This window comes from Stylophora pistillata, chromosome 13 (assembly GCF_964205215.1).
Source record: "Stylophora pistillata chromosome 13, jaStyPist1.2, whole genome shotgun sequence".
NCBI lineage: Eukaryota > Metazoa > Cnidaria > Anthozoa > Scleractinia > Pocilloporidae > Stylophora > Stylophora pistillata.
The window spans coordinates 2,588,124-2,607,500 of NC_142531.1; the positions used below are offsets into that span (position 1 = coordinate 2,588,124).

General features: G+C 39.1%; 1 protein-coding gene, 1 long non-coding RNA gene and 2 other non-coding genes across 5 annotated transcripts in view; 1 reads left to right on the forward strand and 3 right to left on the reverse strand.

The window, feature by feature from the left end:
- Positions 1-413: 413 nt before the first annotated feature.
- Positions 414-12,473, forward strand: LOC148717262 (uncharacterized). 2 transcript variants are annotated; one of them, XR_015994651.1, is made up of 6 exons: positions 414-553; positions 4,212-4,266; positions 5,480-5,631; positions 6,019-6,133; positions 11,321-11,415; positions 11,996-12,473. It is a non-coding gene; the product is annotated as an uncharacterized LOC148717262 (long non-coding RNA). The 2 variants fall into 2 exon arrangements; XR_015994650.1 differs by lacking the exons at positions 414-553; positions 4,212-4,266 and adding an exon at positions 4,988-5,323 and having other exon boundaries at positions 5,456-5,631.
- Positions 9,285-10,128, reverse strand: LOC148717263 (uncharacterized). The gene has a single exon (XM_088743894.1). The coding sequence runs from the start codon at positions 9,936-9,938 to the stop codon at positions 9,285-9,287; it is 654 nt and encodes a 217-aa protein (XP_088600020.1). The 5' UTR covers positions 9,939-10,128.
- A 6,219-nt stretch (positions 12,474-18,692) lies between the features above and the next one.
- Positions 18,693-18,795, reverse strand: Trnaf-gaa (transfer RNA phenylalanine (anticodon GAA)). Its single transcript has one exon. It is a non-coding gene; the product is annotated as a tRNA-Phe (tRNA).
- A 569-nt stretch (positions 18,796-19,364) lies between these two features.
- The window catches only part of Trnaf-gaa (transfer RNA phenylalanine (anticodon GAA)), a 103-nt gene continuing 90 nt past the window's right edge, over positions 19,365-19,377 (reverse strand). The window contains exon 1 of the tRNA in view: positions 19,365-19,377. This exon is cut by the window's right edge and continues 90 nt beyond it. This is a non-coding gene — a tRNA (tRNA-Phe).

Consider the following 19,377-nt stretch of genomic DNA (forward strand, 5'->3'; position numbering starts at 1 on the left):
AGAGAAAACGCAGTATTTTACGACCATTACACGCACAACAAACTTCATTTCATTTCATGATTTTGATTTTCATCGCCAACAGATGACCCCGCGTTAACTCGCACGCAATCGCGTATCTCTCGTGGATTCGTGGGCGCTAATCTGTATAATTACATTGTGGTGTAATTAATGTGATGACAGCCACCCAACGCCTTCTTCCCCAAACCTCGGCATCAGTTTACGATGCCTGCTGAGAATTTTTTTCTTGAGCAAAGCTCGTCATGTAAATCGCAGATCAGCTCAATATGAATATTCAATTACTTCACCACACGTGTACATTTGCACGAGGTAGAAAATGGCGACTGATGGTAAAACCAAACTTTGTTCTTGGGTGAAAACAAAATCAACCACCGACAACACTGACGTCCAAACTCGTCCTTGGTACCTATGCAGCACGTGTTCCTCAGCTTGGACAAATTTAAATCCTGGGTGGATGTGAAAACAATCAAATAGAGGGCAAGTCCGTTGAACACCGGAGAGTGATTCTGTTGCACATTGAACTTCATGTTGAAAGGTAACTTGTAATAACCCAATCATTTGCTAATATTCTATTTTAGATAACAGTTAGATATCACTTGTCTCTGTTTCATAGTTTCTGGTGCGCAAAGGTTGATTTCAAACTTAGAATTCAGAGTTGAACGAGTTCAACTACGTTAATTATATGCACAAAACTTTTGAACTGATTGACCGATTGACTGACTGATTGACTGAATGACTGACTGATTGACTGACTGACTAATTCACAGACTGACTGGCTGATTGACTGATTGACTGAATGGTTGACTGATTGACTGAATGATTGACTGATTGACTGACTGATTGACTGACTGATTGACAGACTGACTGGCTGATTGACTGACTGACTGAATGACTGACTGATTGACTGACTGAATGAATGACTGATTGACCGATTGACTGCCTGATTGACTGATTGACTGAATGACTGGCTGATTGACTGACTGACTGATTGACTGATTGACAGACTGACTGACTGATTGACTGACTGACTGAATGATTGACTGAGTGACTGAATGACTGACTTACTGACTGATTGACTGACTGAGTGACTGAGTGAGTAACAGATTGACTAAATGACTGAGCGACTGACTAACTGACTGATTGACTAATTGACTGAGTGACTGTCTAACTGATTGATTGACTAAGACTGATTGACTGAGTGACTGACTGACTGGCTGACTGACTCACCGATTGACCGATTGACTGGACTGTCTTACTGACCATTGACTGATTGACCGATTGACTGGACTGACTTACTGACCGACCGATTAACTGAGTGACTGATGACTGACTGACTGACTGATTGACTGACTGATTGACTGACTGACTGACTGACTGACTGATTGACTGACTGACTGACTGATTGACTGACTGACTGGCTGGCTGGCTGACTGACTGACTGACTGACTGGCTGACTGACTGACTGACTGATTGACTGACTGACTGACTGACTGACTGATTGACTGACTGACTGACTGATTGACTGACTGACTGGCTGGCTGACTGACTGACTGACTGACTGACTGGCTGACTGACTGACTGACTGATTGACGAACTGACTGACCTACTGACTGACTGACTGACTGATTGACTGACTGATTGACTGACTGACTGATTCACTGACTGTCTGTGTGACTGACTGACTGACTGATTGATTTACTGACTCACTGACTGACTGACTGACTGATTGACTGACTGACTGACGTATTGACTGACTGACTGACCGATTGACTGACTGATTGACTGACTGACTGATTGACTGACTGATTGACTGACTGTCTGTCTGACTGACTGACTGACTGATTGACTGACTGATTGACTGACTGACTGACTGACTGATTGACTGACTGATTGACTGATTGACTGACTGACAGACTGATTGACTGAGTGACTGACTGACTGACTGATTGATTGACTGGCTGACTGACTGACTGATTGACTGACTGACTGACTGATTGACTGAGTGACTGACTAACTGATTGACTGACTTACTGACTGACTGACTTACTGACTGACTGACTGATTGACTGACCGACTGGCTGGCTGACTGACTGACTGACTGACTGGTTGACTGACTGTCTGACTGACTGACTGACTGATTGACTGACTCACTGACTGACTGATGGACTGACTGACTGACTGATTGACTGATTGACTGATTGACTGACTTACTGACTGACTGATGACTGACTGACTGACCGGCTGACTGACTGATTGACTGACTGACTGACTGACTGATTGAGTAACTGACTGATTGACTAACTGACTGATTGACTGCAGGGTTAGGGGCAGGAGACGTTAATTTCCCACGCACGAGATTACTGTGTGATGGATGTCCTCCCCTGGGGTGGGATGGGTGGGTAACAGGACCCCCGTTGATACCAGTGTTTACTACACTGAAGGGGCTATCCTGTATAAATATAGATGTCTACTTCTACTTCTACTTCTACTGACTGACTAACTGACCGACTGATTGACTGACTGGCTGATTGACTGACTGGCTGATTGACTGACTGACTGACTTACTGACAGATTGACTGGCTGACCTTCTGACTGACTGACTGACTGACTGACTGATTGACTGACTGATTGACTGACTGATTGACTGACTGACTGACTGACTGACTGATTGACTGACTGACTAACTCACTGACTGACTGACTGACTGATTGACTGACTGACTGACTGATTGATTGACTGAGTGACTGATTGACTGAGTGACTGATTGACTGACTGACTTACTGATGATTGACTGACTGATGACTGACAGATTGACTGACTGACTGACTCACTGACTGATTGATGGACTGACTGACTGACTGATTGACTGACTGACTGATTGACTGACTGACTGATTGACTGACTGACTGATTGACTGACTGACTGACTGATTGATTGACTGAGTGACTGATTGACTGAGTGACTGATTGACTGACTGACTTACTGATGATTGACTGACTGATGACTGACAGATTGACTGACTGACTGACTCACTGACTGATTGATGGACTGACTGACTGACTGATTGACTGACTGACTGATTGACTGACTGACTGACAGACGGACTGGCTAACTGCCTGACTGATTAACTGTTTGACTCCATGAATGACTGACTGATAGCCAACCTGCCTGCTTGACTCACTGTCTACCTGGCTGACTGATTAAGTTTGAGTGTCTGATCAACTAACTAGTCATTTTCATAACGGATCATGGAATTGGTTCCTCCTACGGTCAAACTCGTTACAAACAGATTTGACATGATTTATCTCTCTGGTCATCTATTTGCGATGAATTTAATTTATTGGAGGTCTAGTACATCTGTTTTGGAGACAGTAGCTACAAAGGGGAGGAGGGGAGGGGGGTTGAAAAGCAAAGAATCTCTTTTAATATATTTCCATTCGAACTGGTGGATGCTATGTACCAGGGAAAAATTGTTTCCATTTGTCATTCGTAGCTCAAAAACGTTTGTGTTTAAGCTAAGTCCTTGGTGCTCCAAAGTTCTCGCCATTAAGGTGGTTCAAATTATCATCTGAAGTGCACCGTGGTTCGGATCTAACTGCAAAGATGTTCGAAAATGTTTTGCATTAAGATGTCTTGACAAGCAGATTGGAAGTAGATAACGATACCATCCTGGGGTAATGTGATTCATTTTGTGTTACAAACACATTGTTAACGTAGTCAGTGAACTATGATAAGAATTTTTGGTTACGGAACTTCCGGTAGTTTCTTACACGCCCTAAAACAGGAAGCGTGAACTATTATGTTTAGCTTAGATTAAGTAGTTTAGTTTTAACCCAAGATCTGTATTGGACACGTTCACCGTAATTGACTGCTTACCTGCAACTCAGTTTTATGACTAGCTTGATCAAGGAAGGTTAGGAAAACTCACCTTAGAAGTAAGTTTGTGAACATTGTTCTTACTTGTGTTGTCAATGATTTCAGTTTGTTAGTATAGAACTTATATAAGCTTTTGAACAATGAGGACACTGAGGAATCGACCACATGGCACGATAATTGTTACATCTCAGTTTTTTCGTTTCACTTGGTTTAATTGTTTCGTTTTTCTTATCAATTGATTTACTTAAGTAGATTATACTGTATATTTTGATTTAATATCGAATAAACACAGCATGTGCTGCGCATGCCTTCAGCAGCTTTACCACGAGTTGCCCTCAGATGGACCCCTGATGGTCGTAGGAAGAGAGGCAGGTCACAGGCAGCCCAAGCTCACTACGAGAAAAGCGGACGTGACTCTTACCGTGTTGCGTAACGTTATATATTTATAAAGGTTTGTATGGGATGTTATCGGTTTGCCTTAAAAGAGAGAAAAAAAATGTCTTGTTTTGAAATAAAATGGGCTCACTTTATTGCCTTGTTGTTTTCTTTGTTGATTCCGAACGTCTCAGGCCATTTTGAAGCGTTTTCGGCGAGTTAGCGCTATGTTGGTGTTCAACTGCTAAAAGAAAGACAAGGCCGGAAACCTATTTTAGAAGCGTCCGTCGCCCGAAGCGAATAATTCCGCCAAAAAATTTCCACCAGTCTCGATTCCTCCAGAAAATCAAAGCAGAGATGTTGCAGTTCCATTTTCCATTCACTCGATTCACAATTCCTCCCCCAGATCTTTCACTAGCGATACTTTTATCTCCAGATCGATAGGCTTTCCCATTTCGAATTTGGCTGCTCTAAACGATCACTGTCCCTTCGCCGATCGCACAGTATGTTGGGTAACAAAAATAAGCCCGGCGAGGGTAGCCAGCGGCCCGCAGTCCAAAAACAAACCCGTTAGCTCCCCTGGTCCCCTCGAGAGGTTTTGTCAAGACCGCATTGTTTTGATCGACCAATCAACATCGCATTGTTTTTGGACTGCGGGCCGCTGGCTACCCTCGCCGGGCTTATTTTTGTTACCCAACATACTGTGCGATCGGCGAAGGGAGAGTGATCGTTTAGGGCAGCCAAATTCGAAATGGGAAAGCCTATCGATCTGGAGATAAAAGTATCGCTAGTGAAAGATCTGGGGGAGGAATTGTGAATCGAGTGAATGGAAAATGGAACTGCAACATCTCTGCTTTGATTTTCTGGAGGAATCGAGACTGGTGGAAATTTTTTGGCGGAATTATTCGCTTCGGGCGACGGACGCTTCTAAAATAGGTTTCCGGCCTTGTCTTTCTTTTAGCAGTTGAACACCAACATAGCGCTAACTCGCCGAAAACGCTTCAAAATGGCCTGAGACGTTCGGAATCAACAAAGAAAACAACAAGGCAATAAAGTGAGCCCATTTTATTTCAAAACAAGACATTTTTTTCTCTCTTTTAAGGCAAACCGATAACATCCCATACAAACCTTTATAAATATATAACGTTACGCAACACGGTAAGAGTCACGTCCGCTTTTCTCGTAGTGAGCTTGGGCTGCCTGTGGGCAGGTCGAAAGAAACATGGAGGAGGACAGTGGAGAAAGAGATGAAGGAAAACAGCTGGACATGGGGTCACCTGGAACGACAAGCACCCGACAGAAGCGAATGGCGCTCTTTGGCCGAGGCCTTATGTGTTTCACAACACGAAGAGAATTAAATAAGTAAGTAAACACAGCAAACACAATTATAATCAGTTATACGATTTGCGAGTATTCTTCGGTAGTGGATCGTCTTGATTTTCTTGCGAAACACACATAGCAGCTAAAAATTCAAGAGTGCCAAGAGCCTATAGTGTTGCTGTGGTAACTTATTCGGTCAAAACTTGTTCAGAAATTATGGGGAATCTCTTTAATAACCTTTTCAAGGAAATTAAGGAAGACTTATGTTCATGTCGATTTATCGACGACTTGGTGTTTTGACCATTTTGATCTCTCCTGCCTCCTCCACCTGAAATTATGCATTCACCTATAAAGAGTTATAATTGTAATTTATGTGAGTTTTAGACTTCGTATTTCCAATATAACCGACTCTCCTTCCTCTTACAACAGACAGATATTGAGCTCAGGAAAGGATGGAAAGAAGCAAAACTTAGGCGGGGGAAATAAAGATGAAGATGCAAAGAACCTCAAGAGAAACGGATGGATGAGAACCTTTCCTATCAAGGTGAGTTGGTTGCTTCGTAGCTTTAGTAACCTAATCTAAATATGATATTTTCACGAGGGGTAACCCGGCCGTGCATGCAGATTGCTTTCTCTACCGTGCAGTGTTTGGCAAGATGTAACTTTTAGATCTGTTTTTGGGCCCAAAATTGGCTGAGAATAACACCCCCGAAATTCAAACCAAAAGAGACAAATATTTGTTACGAAAGAAAGTCGAGAATGCCTGGTTCACCAGTCATCTTTATGGTTTGCTTTGCCGTATAAGTCATGCAAAACCTTTCAAATGTTAAAATTGTTCTTTGCTAGGCAGAAGGAATTCATTATTTTTCTTTTAATGTTGAATGGATGACACGCTACACCGGAAAAATCAGTGTCAAACTCTAGAATACAGAGCACTGCAGGCGGAGAAGTAAAACTTTTGAAGGCTGTTTTTTTACCATAAATCAGCCACCATATGTGTAAGCATTTTTGTCATAGAGAATTTTTCGTACATTTTTGACCTCATGGATATGGCTCTCAAGAAAATTTAGCTTTCCTGTTTTGTATGGATTGTAATTCATAGAAATTCGTCCAAATATACGAATTTGTTTTTACCCGCACAGGTCTAAATTCGCACATACTGTGGCAGAAATCCTTTTCAATTCATCATGTTAATTCATTTTAAGTAAGGAAACAAAACAAATCAATTGTCCAAAAAAAAAAAGAAAAAAAAAAAAGAAAGGATGCGCAATGGACAGTGTACCAAAGAGTCCAACTCATTTTGAAAAAAATTCCTTTGAAAATTTTCGTCACTCATGCAGTCTGGGTTAAAATGAAGCAAAACAAATACGTGAAAATGCTTTTATTGTTTTTGGCGGGTACTTGTTCACAGTATTGAACATTTAAAATTCCAACTTGTTTGGTAAAATATTTGAAAAAAATACATTATCAAAATTCTATAACTGAACGCCGTCTAAATTCTGCACAATCTAATTCACATCTAGGGGTATCAAATGGTCCCATTCAATTTAAAAGTGCTCGCAAAATTTGGCATTTGCTCGAATTGCTCGTAGAAATTACACGGGTGCTCGCTTGCTCGGGCTCGCAAAATTTTCGCAACTGCTCGCATTCTCTTTAACATGTGCTCGATTGCTCGAAATTTTGTTAATCCTGCTTTGTAGTTTTTTTTATACATATATAAACGATAAATCAGTTATGGTTTAAAACATTTATGATTTTTGGTTAAAACCAAAAGGTTGAAGCATCGTTTCCCCTGGCTTCAGTCTTTCTTCAACAGTTCAGCCTGTAACTGTTTTGGAGGCGCTGTATGTATTATCGAGAAAACGCACGAAGCTTCATGACAACTGAGCATTTCGTTTATTGGTTTAATTTTTATCATATTTCATCGTCGCAGGCTTTCTGCTTGAGAGGGGTACAGTTCCGCAGTTCAAATATGTGATCTCAGTTTCAAACCAGCTCCCAGTTGGCTTGATAGCTCAGTTAGTAGAGTACTGCACCGGTATCGCACAGGTCATAGCTTCTGGTCCCGTTTAGACCTGAATTTTTTTTCAGGCTTTAATTTCACAGCTACTTAAGTTGTGTGTATAACTTCCGGAATCAATCGTGTTCATAGAAGCAGGGTCAGTTAGCCTGCAGTGCCGGGGTATTTTGGGTGCATGAGTGCACATTTTCGTATTAGGTCGCTATCTTAGATTTAGTAGCTGTGGAGGATTGGGGCGAGGAAATATTTGCCGAGGGAGTAGGTGTTAAGTGGAAAAATGGCCAACGGGGGAGAGGGAGGGGAAGTATTTTTCCTTCCCCTCCCTCTCCCCCGTTGTCCATTTTTTTACTTAACACCTACTCCCTCGGCAAATATTTCCTCGCCCCAATCCTCCACAGTTACTAAATCTGAGATGGCGACCTAATACGAAAATGTGCACTCATGCGCCCAAAATACACCGGCACTGCAGGCTAAGGGTCATTTTGTAGAGCTCCTTTAAACAATACTGCTTGACGTTGAAAGCTGGTTTTGCTTTTTCCCTCGGTAGATTTGCTTTCATTGCTTTAAGCTAGTCTTATAATCGTTGTTTCTTTGACCGGTTTCCTCGGTATTTTACCCAATGACTTAAACCCTCTTTTGCTTAAACAAGAAAACGTGACTGTAACACGATCAATTTACCAGGAAATTCTGATATGGTTAATAGGAAGCTCAACGTGATGGGAGGTGACATAATCTGCTATGGACAGAAAAATACTTGCGAACCTTTGTTGATCTAAATTCTTATTTATTGGAGCAAATTATCTGGGTTTGTGGAAATGATGGATTTTCCAGTAGGCAATGGAAAATAACATGGACGGAGTCATAATGTTTTGAAACAGTGTACTCGGATCGCATTTTGTAGCCACTAGCAGAATAACTTATAGTCTCATGCCAAACGGTGGCATATGAAACCCGATTAAACAAAACAGTACTAATAACAACCCTCGGTCATTTGGGCTTCACCAGCACTGGGAAATTCTTAAATGAAATGTTGCTTTAATCATTTTGATCACGAACTAAAGGCCCAGTCAAACGAGGAGACATGTCTAGAAACTGTCTCCATGTCGCGCGGAAACACGAAATGTAAGAATTCTTTTCAAAAGGCACCCGCGAAGGCAGAAAGTAATCAAGGGAAATACTACTATTACCAGTACTATTTGACCTTCAGAGCTACCACTAGAGCTTGTCAGATCTGTACGGCTGTAATTGGTTAAATAAAAGCTAATAAATGAAACTTCACTGCGTCGAGTCTTTTGCAGTCACTCAGCGGGAAACTGGTTTGGCGATGATCGAAACCGAAGGCCGAAATGCTTGTTAGACCGAATATCACGTTATTTACATTCACTAAGAACTGTATACAAAAAAAAAAATACCTTCCATTTTAGCGTCAGGTTAGAAAGAGATGAAAAACTTTAGATCACGGGCTTTGGATCTCCTACATCTCCTTGAGAGCCCTTGACTTGAGCGTCAACTCCGACTGACTCACGTGAAGCTACTTGACGTAATTTGGAATCGAGCAGGGCACAATTAGTTTAAGTAGTGGTAGTAGTAGTCTTTATTTCCTCACAAGATAAAAAATACATATCTTATGTTACAATATTTGAATAAAAAGTATATATATATCTAATTTATAAGCTCACATAGCTAAATTGTATTTAAAAACTAAGCGATTAATGAAAAAGTTCTTGAATTTATCTGTATTAACTTTTGGATACTGACCTGTTCGATTCCTTGAATTGTAAGACGATGCTTTCTTCTCGGGTAATAGTCCCCTTAGAGGGTGTCGGTCTATGCCAGATACCTTACGAAATACTTTTCTATCCTGCTTTTCCAGAAGGTGTTTGATAGCAAATGATTTAGATGTATATTTACGTTTGTGACATCTATCCAGAAAAAACTGCATTGCTGTCAGCTCCGCCTCAGAAGCACCATATACCGACAACCCATAAGTGATGCTAGGAAGCACAGTACTTGAAAATAAGTGATCTAACTCCGCCTGAGAATAACCTTCCTTACGTAAGGATCTTAATATAAACAAGCACTTATTCGCCTTAATCAACTTTACACGCACATGACAATCAAATCGACAATTATCCTGTAATATTGACCCATGGACAGAAAGTTGACAAGTTTGTGGAATGCCGAAAACTGGCGTAAAAACATTCGTACAGCTCTTCTTTCTGATAACGAGCTCCTTGCATTTTTTACTATTACTAGACATACAGTTCTTCTCTGACCATTCCATAAACGCTCTTACTATATCCATTGAGTTATCCTGTTCTTTCCACATGGGCGAAACAATACTAGTATCATCAGCATACTTAAACAGAATATCTTTACCATTCAAACCTATCTCTAGATCATTAAGGAAAATGGTAAACAAATGGGGGTCGCTCACGCTTCCTTGCGTGGTACCCTTATTAACATCTTTCCATTGCCCGACAAATCCATCATACAACAGTCTCTGCTTCCTACCCTCCAAAAAATTCAGACTGATACCAATTGGTAATGTCAGGACTCAAACCTATCTGTTTAAGTCTGACAGATAACAAGTCATGATGTTTTACCGAATCAAAAGCCTTACTGAAGTCCATCGCATAGAGTCGAACGGCTGTACACTGTGGATCGTCAAGGTACTGATTTACCGCATGCTGTATGGTGATGAGCGCGTCCGTATAGCTGCCGCCTTCCCTGTAAGCAAACTGCGAGGCAGTCAAGTTCTCTTCTACTACGTCACGCGCGTGCGCATTGAAGACTACTTTCTCAAAGGCCCTAGCTACAACTGGTGTAACATTTATACCACGATAGTCACTTTTCTCTTTCGGCACCTCAACTTTTGGTAGGAGATTAATGTTGGATCTCTTCCAAGATAAGATAGAGGGACTAGTTGAACCGCCCTGGCTTTGCACTTATTGTTCTCTTTCTGCCAGATTATTAGCCATTACTTGGCGCAAAACAACGTATCCTACTAACAAACGAAAGATTCCAGCTAGCGAAAAATTTGTGAAGTACTCGAAGTGCTCGCTGCTCGCCGCTCGCCATCTGTAATTCTCCAGAGTGCCCGCTGCTCGCCAGAAAAATTTGACGACTGCTCGTGCTCGCAAATGCTCGCAAAGACCATTCGATATCCGTACATCTAGGTTGCTTTTGCGCGAGAAAAGACGACTTAACACGAATCCAGAGGAACATAGCAATTATTTTTTGAACTACAAGTGTGATAAAAAAACGCAAAACAGCGAAGTAAACAGGACATATGCAAACGTGAAACACTTCACTTGTGCCTATAACTATGGTGTTGATGTCGGAATACTTATAAGGATCGTGCATGTTTGCATGTAAAATGCAAAAAAAATTTAATTTTTCCGGGCTTACAGCAATCTGCATGTGAAAGTTACCATTTTATCATCTCTTAAAATAATTTTAAAGTGTCGAAGACAGTAGAAATGCTAAATGCTAAATGCTAAATGCTGCATGAAATTCAAGGCAAATTTACATTATATTGTTGGCAAGATGCGCGAAGATTCGCCAAATATTGATAACTTTCGTGAGGTAATAACCTGTTTGCTAAAATTGATTCTCTCTCAAGATGGTTTATGTTTACTAGATGATTGATTTAATATATAACTTGTTATGTGAATGTACTGTTCATTCGTGTTTACCATGCTCTTGCAGATTGTTTCATGACCGACAACTGAACTCAAAGTCAAGCACAAATACAACAGGATGAAGAGCCTTCAAATCAAAAGACAAGTTTGAAGAAGAGCTAGGTACAAAATAAATTTTTCAAGATTTGATTTTCAATCAAAATTTTTCAAACCCTTTTTCAAGAAATTTGTTTCCAATACTTAAATTGTCTGCATCTTAGGCATTTCTTTTTTTTCTCTCTTTGAAAAACAACACGGTTTGGAACAACTAATTCAACTTCAAATTTTCTCCGTTATTATTTTTTTTGGATAGAAACGTATTCGCTAGTGAGGTCTGTTTACTAGATAATTAATTTAATATATATCTTGTTTTAGTATATACTAAAACAGTGGATAGCGTTGAAGGCGCGCTCTGATTGGCTAGTCAAACTCCGAATATCCTTTGCTATTTACCTCCGAGCAACTCGGGAAAAAATGGCGTCCGTTTTGCATCGTGACAAGCGAAGAAATCACTCAAATTAATTTTTGGTGGTGTATATTATCTCACCGTTTTAGTATATACTAAAACAACTATTCACCTCAGTTTCGATGGTTAGCGGTTGATATTTACCTCGCCGCTTCGCGGCTCGGTAAATATCCACTTTGGCGAATAGTTGTTAAATAGTGAATGTACTGTTCATTCGTGTTTACCATGCTCTTGCAGATTGTTTGATGGCCTACAACTGAACTCAAAGTCAAGCACAAACACAAGAAGATGAAGGGCCTTCAAATCAAAAGACAAGTTGATTTTCAATCAAATTTTCAAGAAATTTGTTTCCAATATATAAATTGTCTGCAACTTAGGCATTTCTTTTCTTTCTCTCTTTGCCACAACTAATTCAAATTTTCTCGGTTTTTTTTTTTATTGAAACGTTTTCGTTAGTAAGGTCTGTTAAAAATTTTCAATTTTCCCGCCAAAAATCCTAGAAAAACTACGGGTGTTTAAAATACGTATGCGCAGTTTTTAAGCTAGTAACCTCTTTTTAAAAATTTTAATTTTCCCGCCAAAAAACTTAGAAAAAAATACGGGTGCCCAAAATACGCATGCGCCGTTTTTTTTCCTCCGGAAAATGTAGGTCATTTCATCTTTATTGCCTCTATTTTTCCATACTTTTATTAAATAAAGTCAATAAACTTAACAATGTTGTTCACCGTTTGATTGCGATCTTTATTTTCTTTCTTAAAACACCTCAGTTACACAATACAAGTATTTTAATTAGTTAATCAAAAAGGTGTAAAGAAAAATTCATTCAAATATTCATTAAGACTTTTGGCGGGAAAATTTGGAGCAATTTTCACAAAGTTCCCCTGACGACATTTTCGACAAAAAAATCAAAATGGCTTCCCTTAAATTCTCCGCCAAAAGATATTTGAACATCACCTTGTGCAAATTTTTTTTCGCTGAAATTAATAAGCAGTATTTCGTTCTAATTCTTTGTAAAATTTGACAAATTCTGTTGTTTCTTAGCAAAGTAAAATTTATCAAGTTCTGATTTCTACCGAAAAAAATTGGTTTTTTTTTTGCACGAGACGATGAACAAATATTTGTACTCTAAAGATAGGCAACATGCCACATGGCAATGCATGAGAAATATCATTGAACTAACAAAATACTCTACGCTTGCCATGTTACAGTAAAAAGACCTTTTACAGCCATCGATTTTTGTACTTGCTGTACAGGACACATTTGACGCAAAAAATGAAAAATATTTGAGACGAACTTTAGAAACCAGATTAGCTTTAAAGTATTCGTTTCTTATCGAACTAATTAGCCTAGTATTTTCATTTTGGTCGTAAGGGTACAAAAAATTGCTCAGCTTCACATATATTTTTTTCAAAATTACTACGAAAAATATTTTGTCGACTTAATTTACAAGCCTCAAAGAATCTTTCAAAATTTTCTTGTTTATGGCCAAGCTATTTTCCTCTCCTTTTGGGAACACCGGCTTGAATGATTGCTTGGCTCCAAGTATAGTCGCAATTTATTGTGATATGATTGTGGTTGAGTTGCTCGCTTTAATTTTTCAACAATTCAGATTGAAGTCCCCAAAATTTCCTATCGTCCTGTGTTACACCGTTCGTTGGCTGAAAGAGGTCTTTCTACGTTACAATTACATAAAAACCTAATGACTGGTTCAGAGGATAAAAATAAAATTTGACGCATTTAACGTGCATTTAAAAAAGATGACTTTGTAACGGGTTTTTGCGGAAAGAAAATGAGCAAAGGACACAAAGCACTTCCCAGCACATTATTCACTGAAAATTCTCCTTTTTGTAACCAACACAAAATTATTTCATTTAATCAGAAAAAAAAAAAATGCGTAGGCACCGTGAAAAATGTAAATAAGTCGAAAGAGGCGATCTCATCCTCTTAACTCTCAAGTTCGGCGTCAATGCCGAGTCAAACAGAATTCGTGAGGACAATTTTTTTAAAATATTTTTGAGAATTGAAATTAATGTGGTCACATTTCATTCTTCCCGAGAGCTTGGAAGAAAGTTCTCTTTTTTTTTTAAAGCTGTGAAAGTTACCGAGTGAATTGTGAAGGGACGGAGAGTTTCCATCTTGAGAGTAAAAAAACACTTCCTGAATTTGTGACTGTGTTTTCGACTCGACAGTAGTCTAAATAAAACTGAACACCTATGCTTGTTTTGACGAATTCAAGAGAATTGAATTTAAAAAACTAAAGAAAGTTTTTGGTCTACTGTAACTATTTACATAGAAATTTCTCTGAACCTTCTGAACCAGACATTTAAGTTTTTAGGTATTAAATTTGCAAAAAAGACAAGAGAACGAAGGCAAATGCGTTTTCCGTAATGATTTTTCTAAACTGAACCGACGCGTTTTTTTTTTTCACAAATAGATAATCGCATAAATTTGAGCGCAGAAGTTACATAGAGCAGTTATTGTATTAAGCATGCATGGTCCGTGGAAATGCGCCATGTCTATGTGTGGCGGGATCAGCGGCCTTTTTCTGTCAAGGTCGTTCTGTTCAACATGTTTTGCAGCGCATACAAAATTCCAAGAATATGTTCTTCAGTAGGTGGTTGATTTTGATGACATTTGCCAACTTAAGTCTCTTCTGGGCTCTTAAGTCACTGAAAATAGCCAGAGCTGTCTAACAAAGTTCATAATAGTCACAGTCAGTCAGTAGTGTGGTGTATAAGTCGATTATGTTCATTAGTGCGATTGTTGATATTACAATTCAATGTAGTCCACTGTGTCAGTATCGAGGTCCTTGGAGACCTCTCCTTCGAAGGAGGCAGGGCAGTCGAATCACTCGATCTCTGGTAAAATCACGCTCAAAGTAATTTTTTTGTTGGATGAATTGCATGGTGAGTTGCAAACTAGTTGCTCCCGTCTCGTTAGACTTATCGTTTGTAACCCTATGTGAAGTGTAGTAGGATCTTTCGTCTTGTCAATTGTCTATTGTGGCTGTTTTTGTAAACATGCTCGAAATAGAAAGCTTGCCATCTTTTTTGTCATCCTCTTTGTCATCCTCGATGAACTGAATGTCAGCATTATGTCATTGTGAAAGGAGGGTAACGAGTTTTCGTAGCGCGACCAAAGCGTTATCGTTTCTTCGCAAGTTGTAGGTAACTGAAAAACCAGTTCCTTCCGTTAGTAGAACGAAACTTTTGCGCATATTTTTTCCTACGTACTTTTTCGGTTGCCAGTGTTCTCTTGTCCATTGCAAAAGAGGCCAATATAGATTAACGTGTGAATTTTTAAGGTGGCACTGACTGATGTTTTGAACAAGAAAACTAGACAAATTGTCCGTTTAGAAAACCTACGTCCTCAGAATACAACAATCTTGTCGAAAACTGGAACAACAACAACTCTCTTCTATGGCAAAACAGTGCTACAAAATGAGGTAAAAATCTTTGAATCGTTTTGCATGTCCGCCTTTTTATTACAAAAGAACGATCAATGCTCGTTTCAACACTCGGATAATTATTTTGCAAAATATTGTGCGCCCTTTTGTGCCACCTTAAACAATTCACTTCTACAGGTGGCTGCCAACCTTCAAGTTGAACTTTCTGCAGAATTTCTACTAGGTTATAATTTTCTATCACAGTTCGTCCTTACATTCCTTTTAAGCCGATATGAAAGCAGTCTAGTCTCATCAAGTTGTGAAATTTTTAGAGCCACCATTTCTACCACTAAAGTATTATAATATCTTCAAATTTCTTATCTTTGCAGAGCATCTTCTAGATTCTTCGATTCCAGTTTGTCCTTTCCTTGTATTGTTTGTTCCTCTGTCTTCATCATCTCTTCTGTCTTGCTGTATCTAGAACTGAATATGCAAAACAATACTCAGCGCGTTGTCCTTGAAATAAACCATCGTTATTTAGGTGTGGTAAGATGGATATGGCGAGTTTGTAGTGTATTGGAATTTTTAAGATGTAAAAACTCGTTTTCCCATAGGGGCTCGAATTTTGTTTTTATAATAAAGTTATGTGTGAAATGTTCCTGCCACGATTTCTCCGCGCGTTTAAAAGAGTAACTATAATATTTCACGAACGTTACTGCGCTTTACGTGAATTCCACATGTGATCTTATATATTTATCGGCGTTTCAATTTTAAAGAATATCAACGGACTGGGAGTGAATTTTTTCAACACTTTACGCAGTAATAGGTGCATCTAAAGACTAGCTTTCGTTTGCTTTTAGTTAAGAACAAATTACTGATGCAAGAAACATGAAGGCGAACCGAACCGTAGTTAATAGAGGGGACAATTGAGTGAGCACAAAAATCATCCATCAAATATAGTCATTGGACTAAGGGTTATCTCTTGATCTTCTCCTGGTACCATTTGATTGATATTTTACTCGAATACTTACACGTTTCGATATCCTTTGGATCAAAATGCTTCTCACATGTAAATACATTTCCTTTATCGATTTGACTTTGGAAATCTTTATCGATAATTCTTGTTTTGGTCAGCGGATTCAGCTACTCTTTGCGCCATTTTTCATACTCGGCATTTCGCAGCGAGGGCAACTTAAATATGCCGATTCCTTTCGTTCTACGACATGTACCGCAACCAAACACGGCACAGTTGTCGCCAGGCATTGTAATTTCGAGTTTAGATACTTAAATAAACTGTCCCGGTGGACAGAACTACATCATGACGCTTTAGAAACAGATCAAACCACGTACACAAGTCTTCTAGCTCCCCGCCATCTTGAATGTGTGTGCACGGTCACGCTCGCTTGGCTTCGATAAACTCGAACAATAACCTAGCTCTCTGATGTATGCCGGCCTTCATAACCAGTCCCCTCTATTAACTATGACCGAACTAAAAGCGCACATGTTCAGAAACTTTATCTGCCACTCCTTCAGAAAGGGTACGAATATCAAACTTACAATTTTTTAAGAGCAGTACTCACCTTTCGACGTATTCGAGTTTCACTCCACTGAATTCATGCAATCCTAGTACAAACTTCCCACACACGGACACAACCTCGCCCTTCCACGACCTGTTCGGTTTGACAAAACTAACAATTTTTCATGAATATGGAAAGTGAAAACAAACCAACCACTGACGAATACGTCACAGATATGCCACGAGTTTTGTTTGCACGTCTTTATGATAGCGTAGCAGAAGCCCCCTTGGGAAAATTAGTTATTTCACGTGCTACTCAGTTACTGGCCATTGTATTTGAGAAAGTTTGCATCAAAAATGAGGAAGCAGGAAGTCTTAGATCTAATCTAAAAGTTCACCGTAATGAAGACATTTATTAGGCTTTACTTGTGTTTAACGCCAGTATATTTCGAGAGATCGAAAGTAAATCGGAAGTAAAAACTTTGAATGAAAATACTTAACTTTTGAACTTGAACTTGAACTTTATTTTTATTTAGACACGGTAAATCTATCAGATAAAATAATAATATTATTACAATCTATTATTACAGTTACAATCTATTTTAATCTATATAAACATGATCTAAAATTTAAAAGTAAAATAGAAAAAAATAAAGAAATTCTGCTTTACATAGATGCCGTGTGTGTTTTGTCGATTCAGAGGAAGAAATTGCGACAACCATTTCGGAAGGATTGAAGTGATTTTGCTTGCCGCAATTCAGGGGACAAGCTATTCCATATAACCGCACCGTTATAGCTAAAGCTATTTTTCAGGAAATTGGTGCGAGGCAATGGAACAGCTAGTGGTGTACGTATGGCTTTTGTGAACATTTCTTTAACATTGCATGTCATTTTGAATCGAAAATCACATAACCAAGAAACTCTGAGGAAACCAAAACGAAATCAGAAAAAAAATTAATTCGAAACTTAAGCAGAAACACAATGACTAAAAACAAAAACGACTTGTCGAGAACCGGGATAATTCAGAGCTCATTTAAGCTCTCCGGTATAGAACCAGGGACCTTCAGATCTTCAGTCTGACGCTCTCCCAACTGAGCTATCTCGGCTTGCGATAGACCACATTTATTTAGAATTGTTTTTAAAGAATACTCCCACATGAACTATCTAATTAAAAAGGTCCTCTTGGACGACTAGAGTCAGCATTTCACCATTTTGAGATGCATTTCTATGTTTTGGTTTCAAGAGAAAAGCGTAACATACCATCGATGTGAGAAAAATATACATACCGCTATTCTATGGAACCTGTATTTAACGGCACTCCGCCATTCCCCGTGAAATACCGCTTGATATAGGTTTGAAAGTAGATATCAAGTAGTATTGTGAGCGTTAGAAATTAAGGGCGACAAATGACAAGTTCCTTATTACAACCTTAGCTGGGTTTTTGCAGTCAGGTGTTCTATCCATTGACGCTGTGTTGACATTCTCTAACTATGATGCTGATGCAACTGAGCTACTGGAGTTTTTAGGGTGGAAAAATCTTGCACGCCAGCAGGAAATCCATAAAGCCACCATGATGTTTAGATGTCTGCACGGGCTAGCTCCAAGGTATCTATATTCAAAGTTTACGTGGCGTGACTCTGCTTATGACCTCAGGGACTCTGAAAATAAGCTTAATGTTCCACTACCGCGCACTAATTATTACAGAAAAAGCTTTAGCTACAATGGCGCCACATTATGGAACAGTTTACCACGCGATATAAGGAACACAGAGTCTCTGGGGTTATTTAAACGTAAGATCAATGACATTTTTAAAGTCTAACGCACGGCATTCACGGAAAACAGCTTTAGTGTTATAGTATGTAGTTTTAATTTTAAATATCTTAGCGTATGTGATATGTATTTTTATAGGCTGATGAATTGATCGTGTCTAAATAAAAGATTACAATACAATACGCTACCAAGAACTCGTCAAGGAGGTTAGCTTTCATGCTTGGTTAACTTATGCAAAAACACAAAAATTTAAAAAAAGGAAATGCCAAGACCCGGGATATATCAGAACTTAGTTATGCTCTCCGATATTAAACCAGGGACCTTCAGATCTTCAGTCTGACGCTCTCCCAACTGAGCTATCTCGGCAAGTAATGAGCAAGAGAGTCGATTCTTACAATGGCTTTGTGAGCGTTAGAAGGAAAGGGTAAAAAACGACAAGTTCCCACCCATGGATTCCAGCCCGAACTGGTTTGATCAGGTGTTCTATGTACTGAGTAGCAGGGAACTCTTCTATCAGGTGAGTTATCTTGCTAAGTTCGTAAGTGACAGTGTCCTACCTATAGAGGTGGGACCCTTGCTTGAGAATATCATATCAACGGCCAAGACCTAGAATACCCTTCCCTCTTTTCAGTTTTTCATCTTTATTGAAGTATGAGATGTAATCTAGAAGTTCGTCAGTGCAAAGGAATTTTTAAATAGATCTGCTTGTCTGTAATACTTTTAAGTACTTTTGAAGAAGTAAAAAGTGTCATGTCAAAATACTTAATTTGTGGACCTACTGTATCAAGAACCTTTTGAACATTTCTTTCACTTTGCATCCCATTTTGAATTGACAATCACACAGTATAGAAACTCTGAAAAGTTAAAAGACTTCAGAAAAAAATTTAAACGAAACTAAAACAAAAACACAAATCAAATTTTATAAAAAAGGCGACTGCCGAGACCCGG

Excerpts from the sequence above, each read along its gene's own strand:
- LOC148717263 (XM_088743894.1), bottom strand. The coding sequence starts at position 9,938 with ATGTGGAAAGAACAGGATAACTCAATGGATATAGTAAGAGCGTTTATG.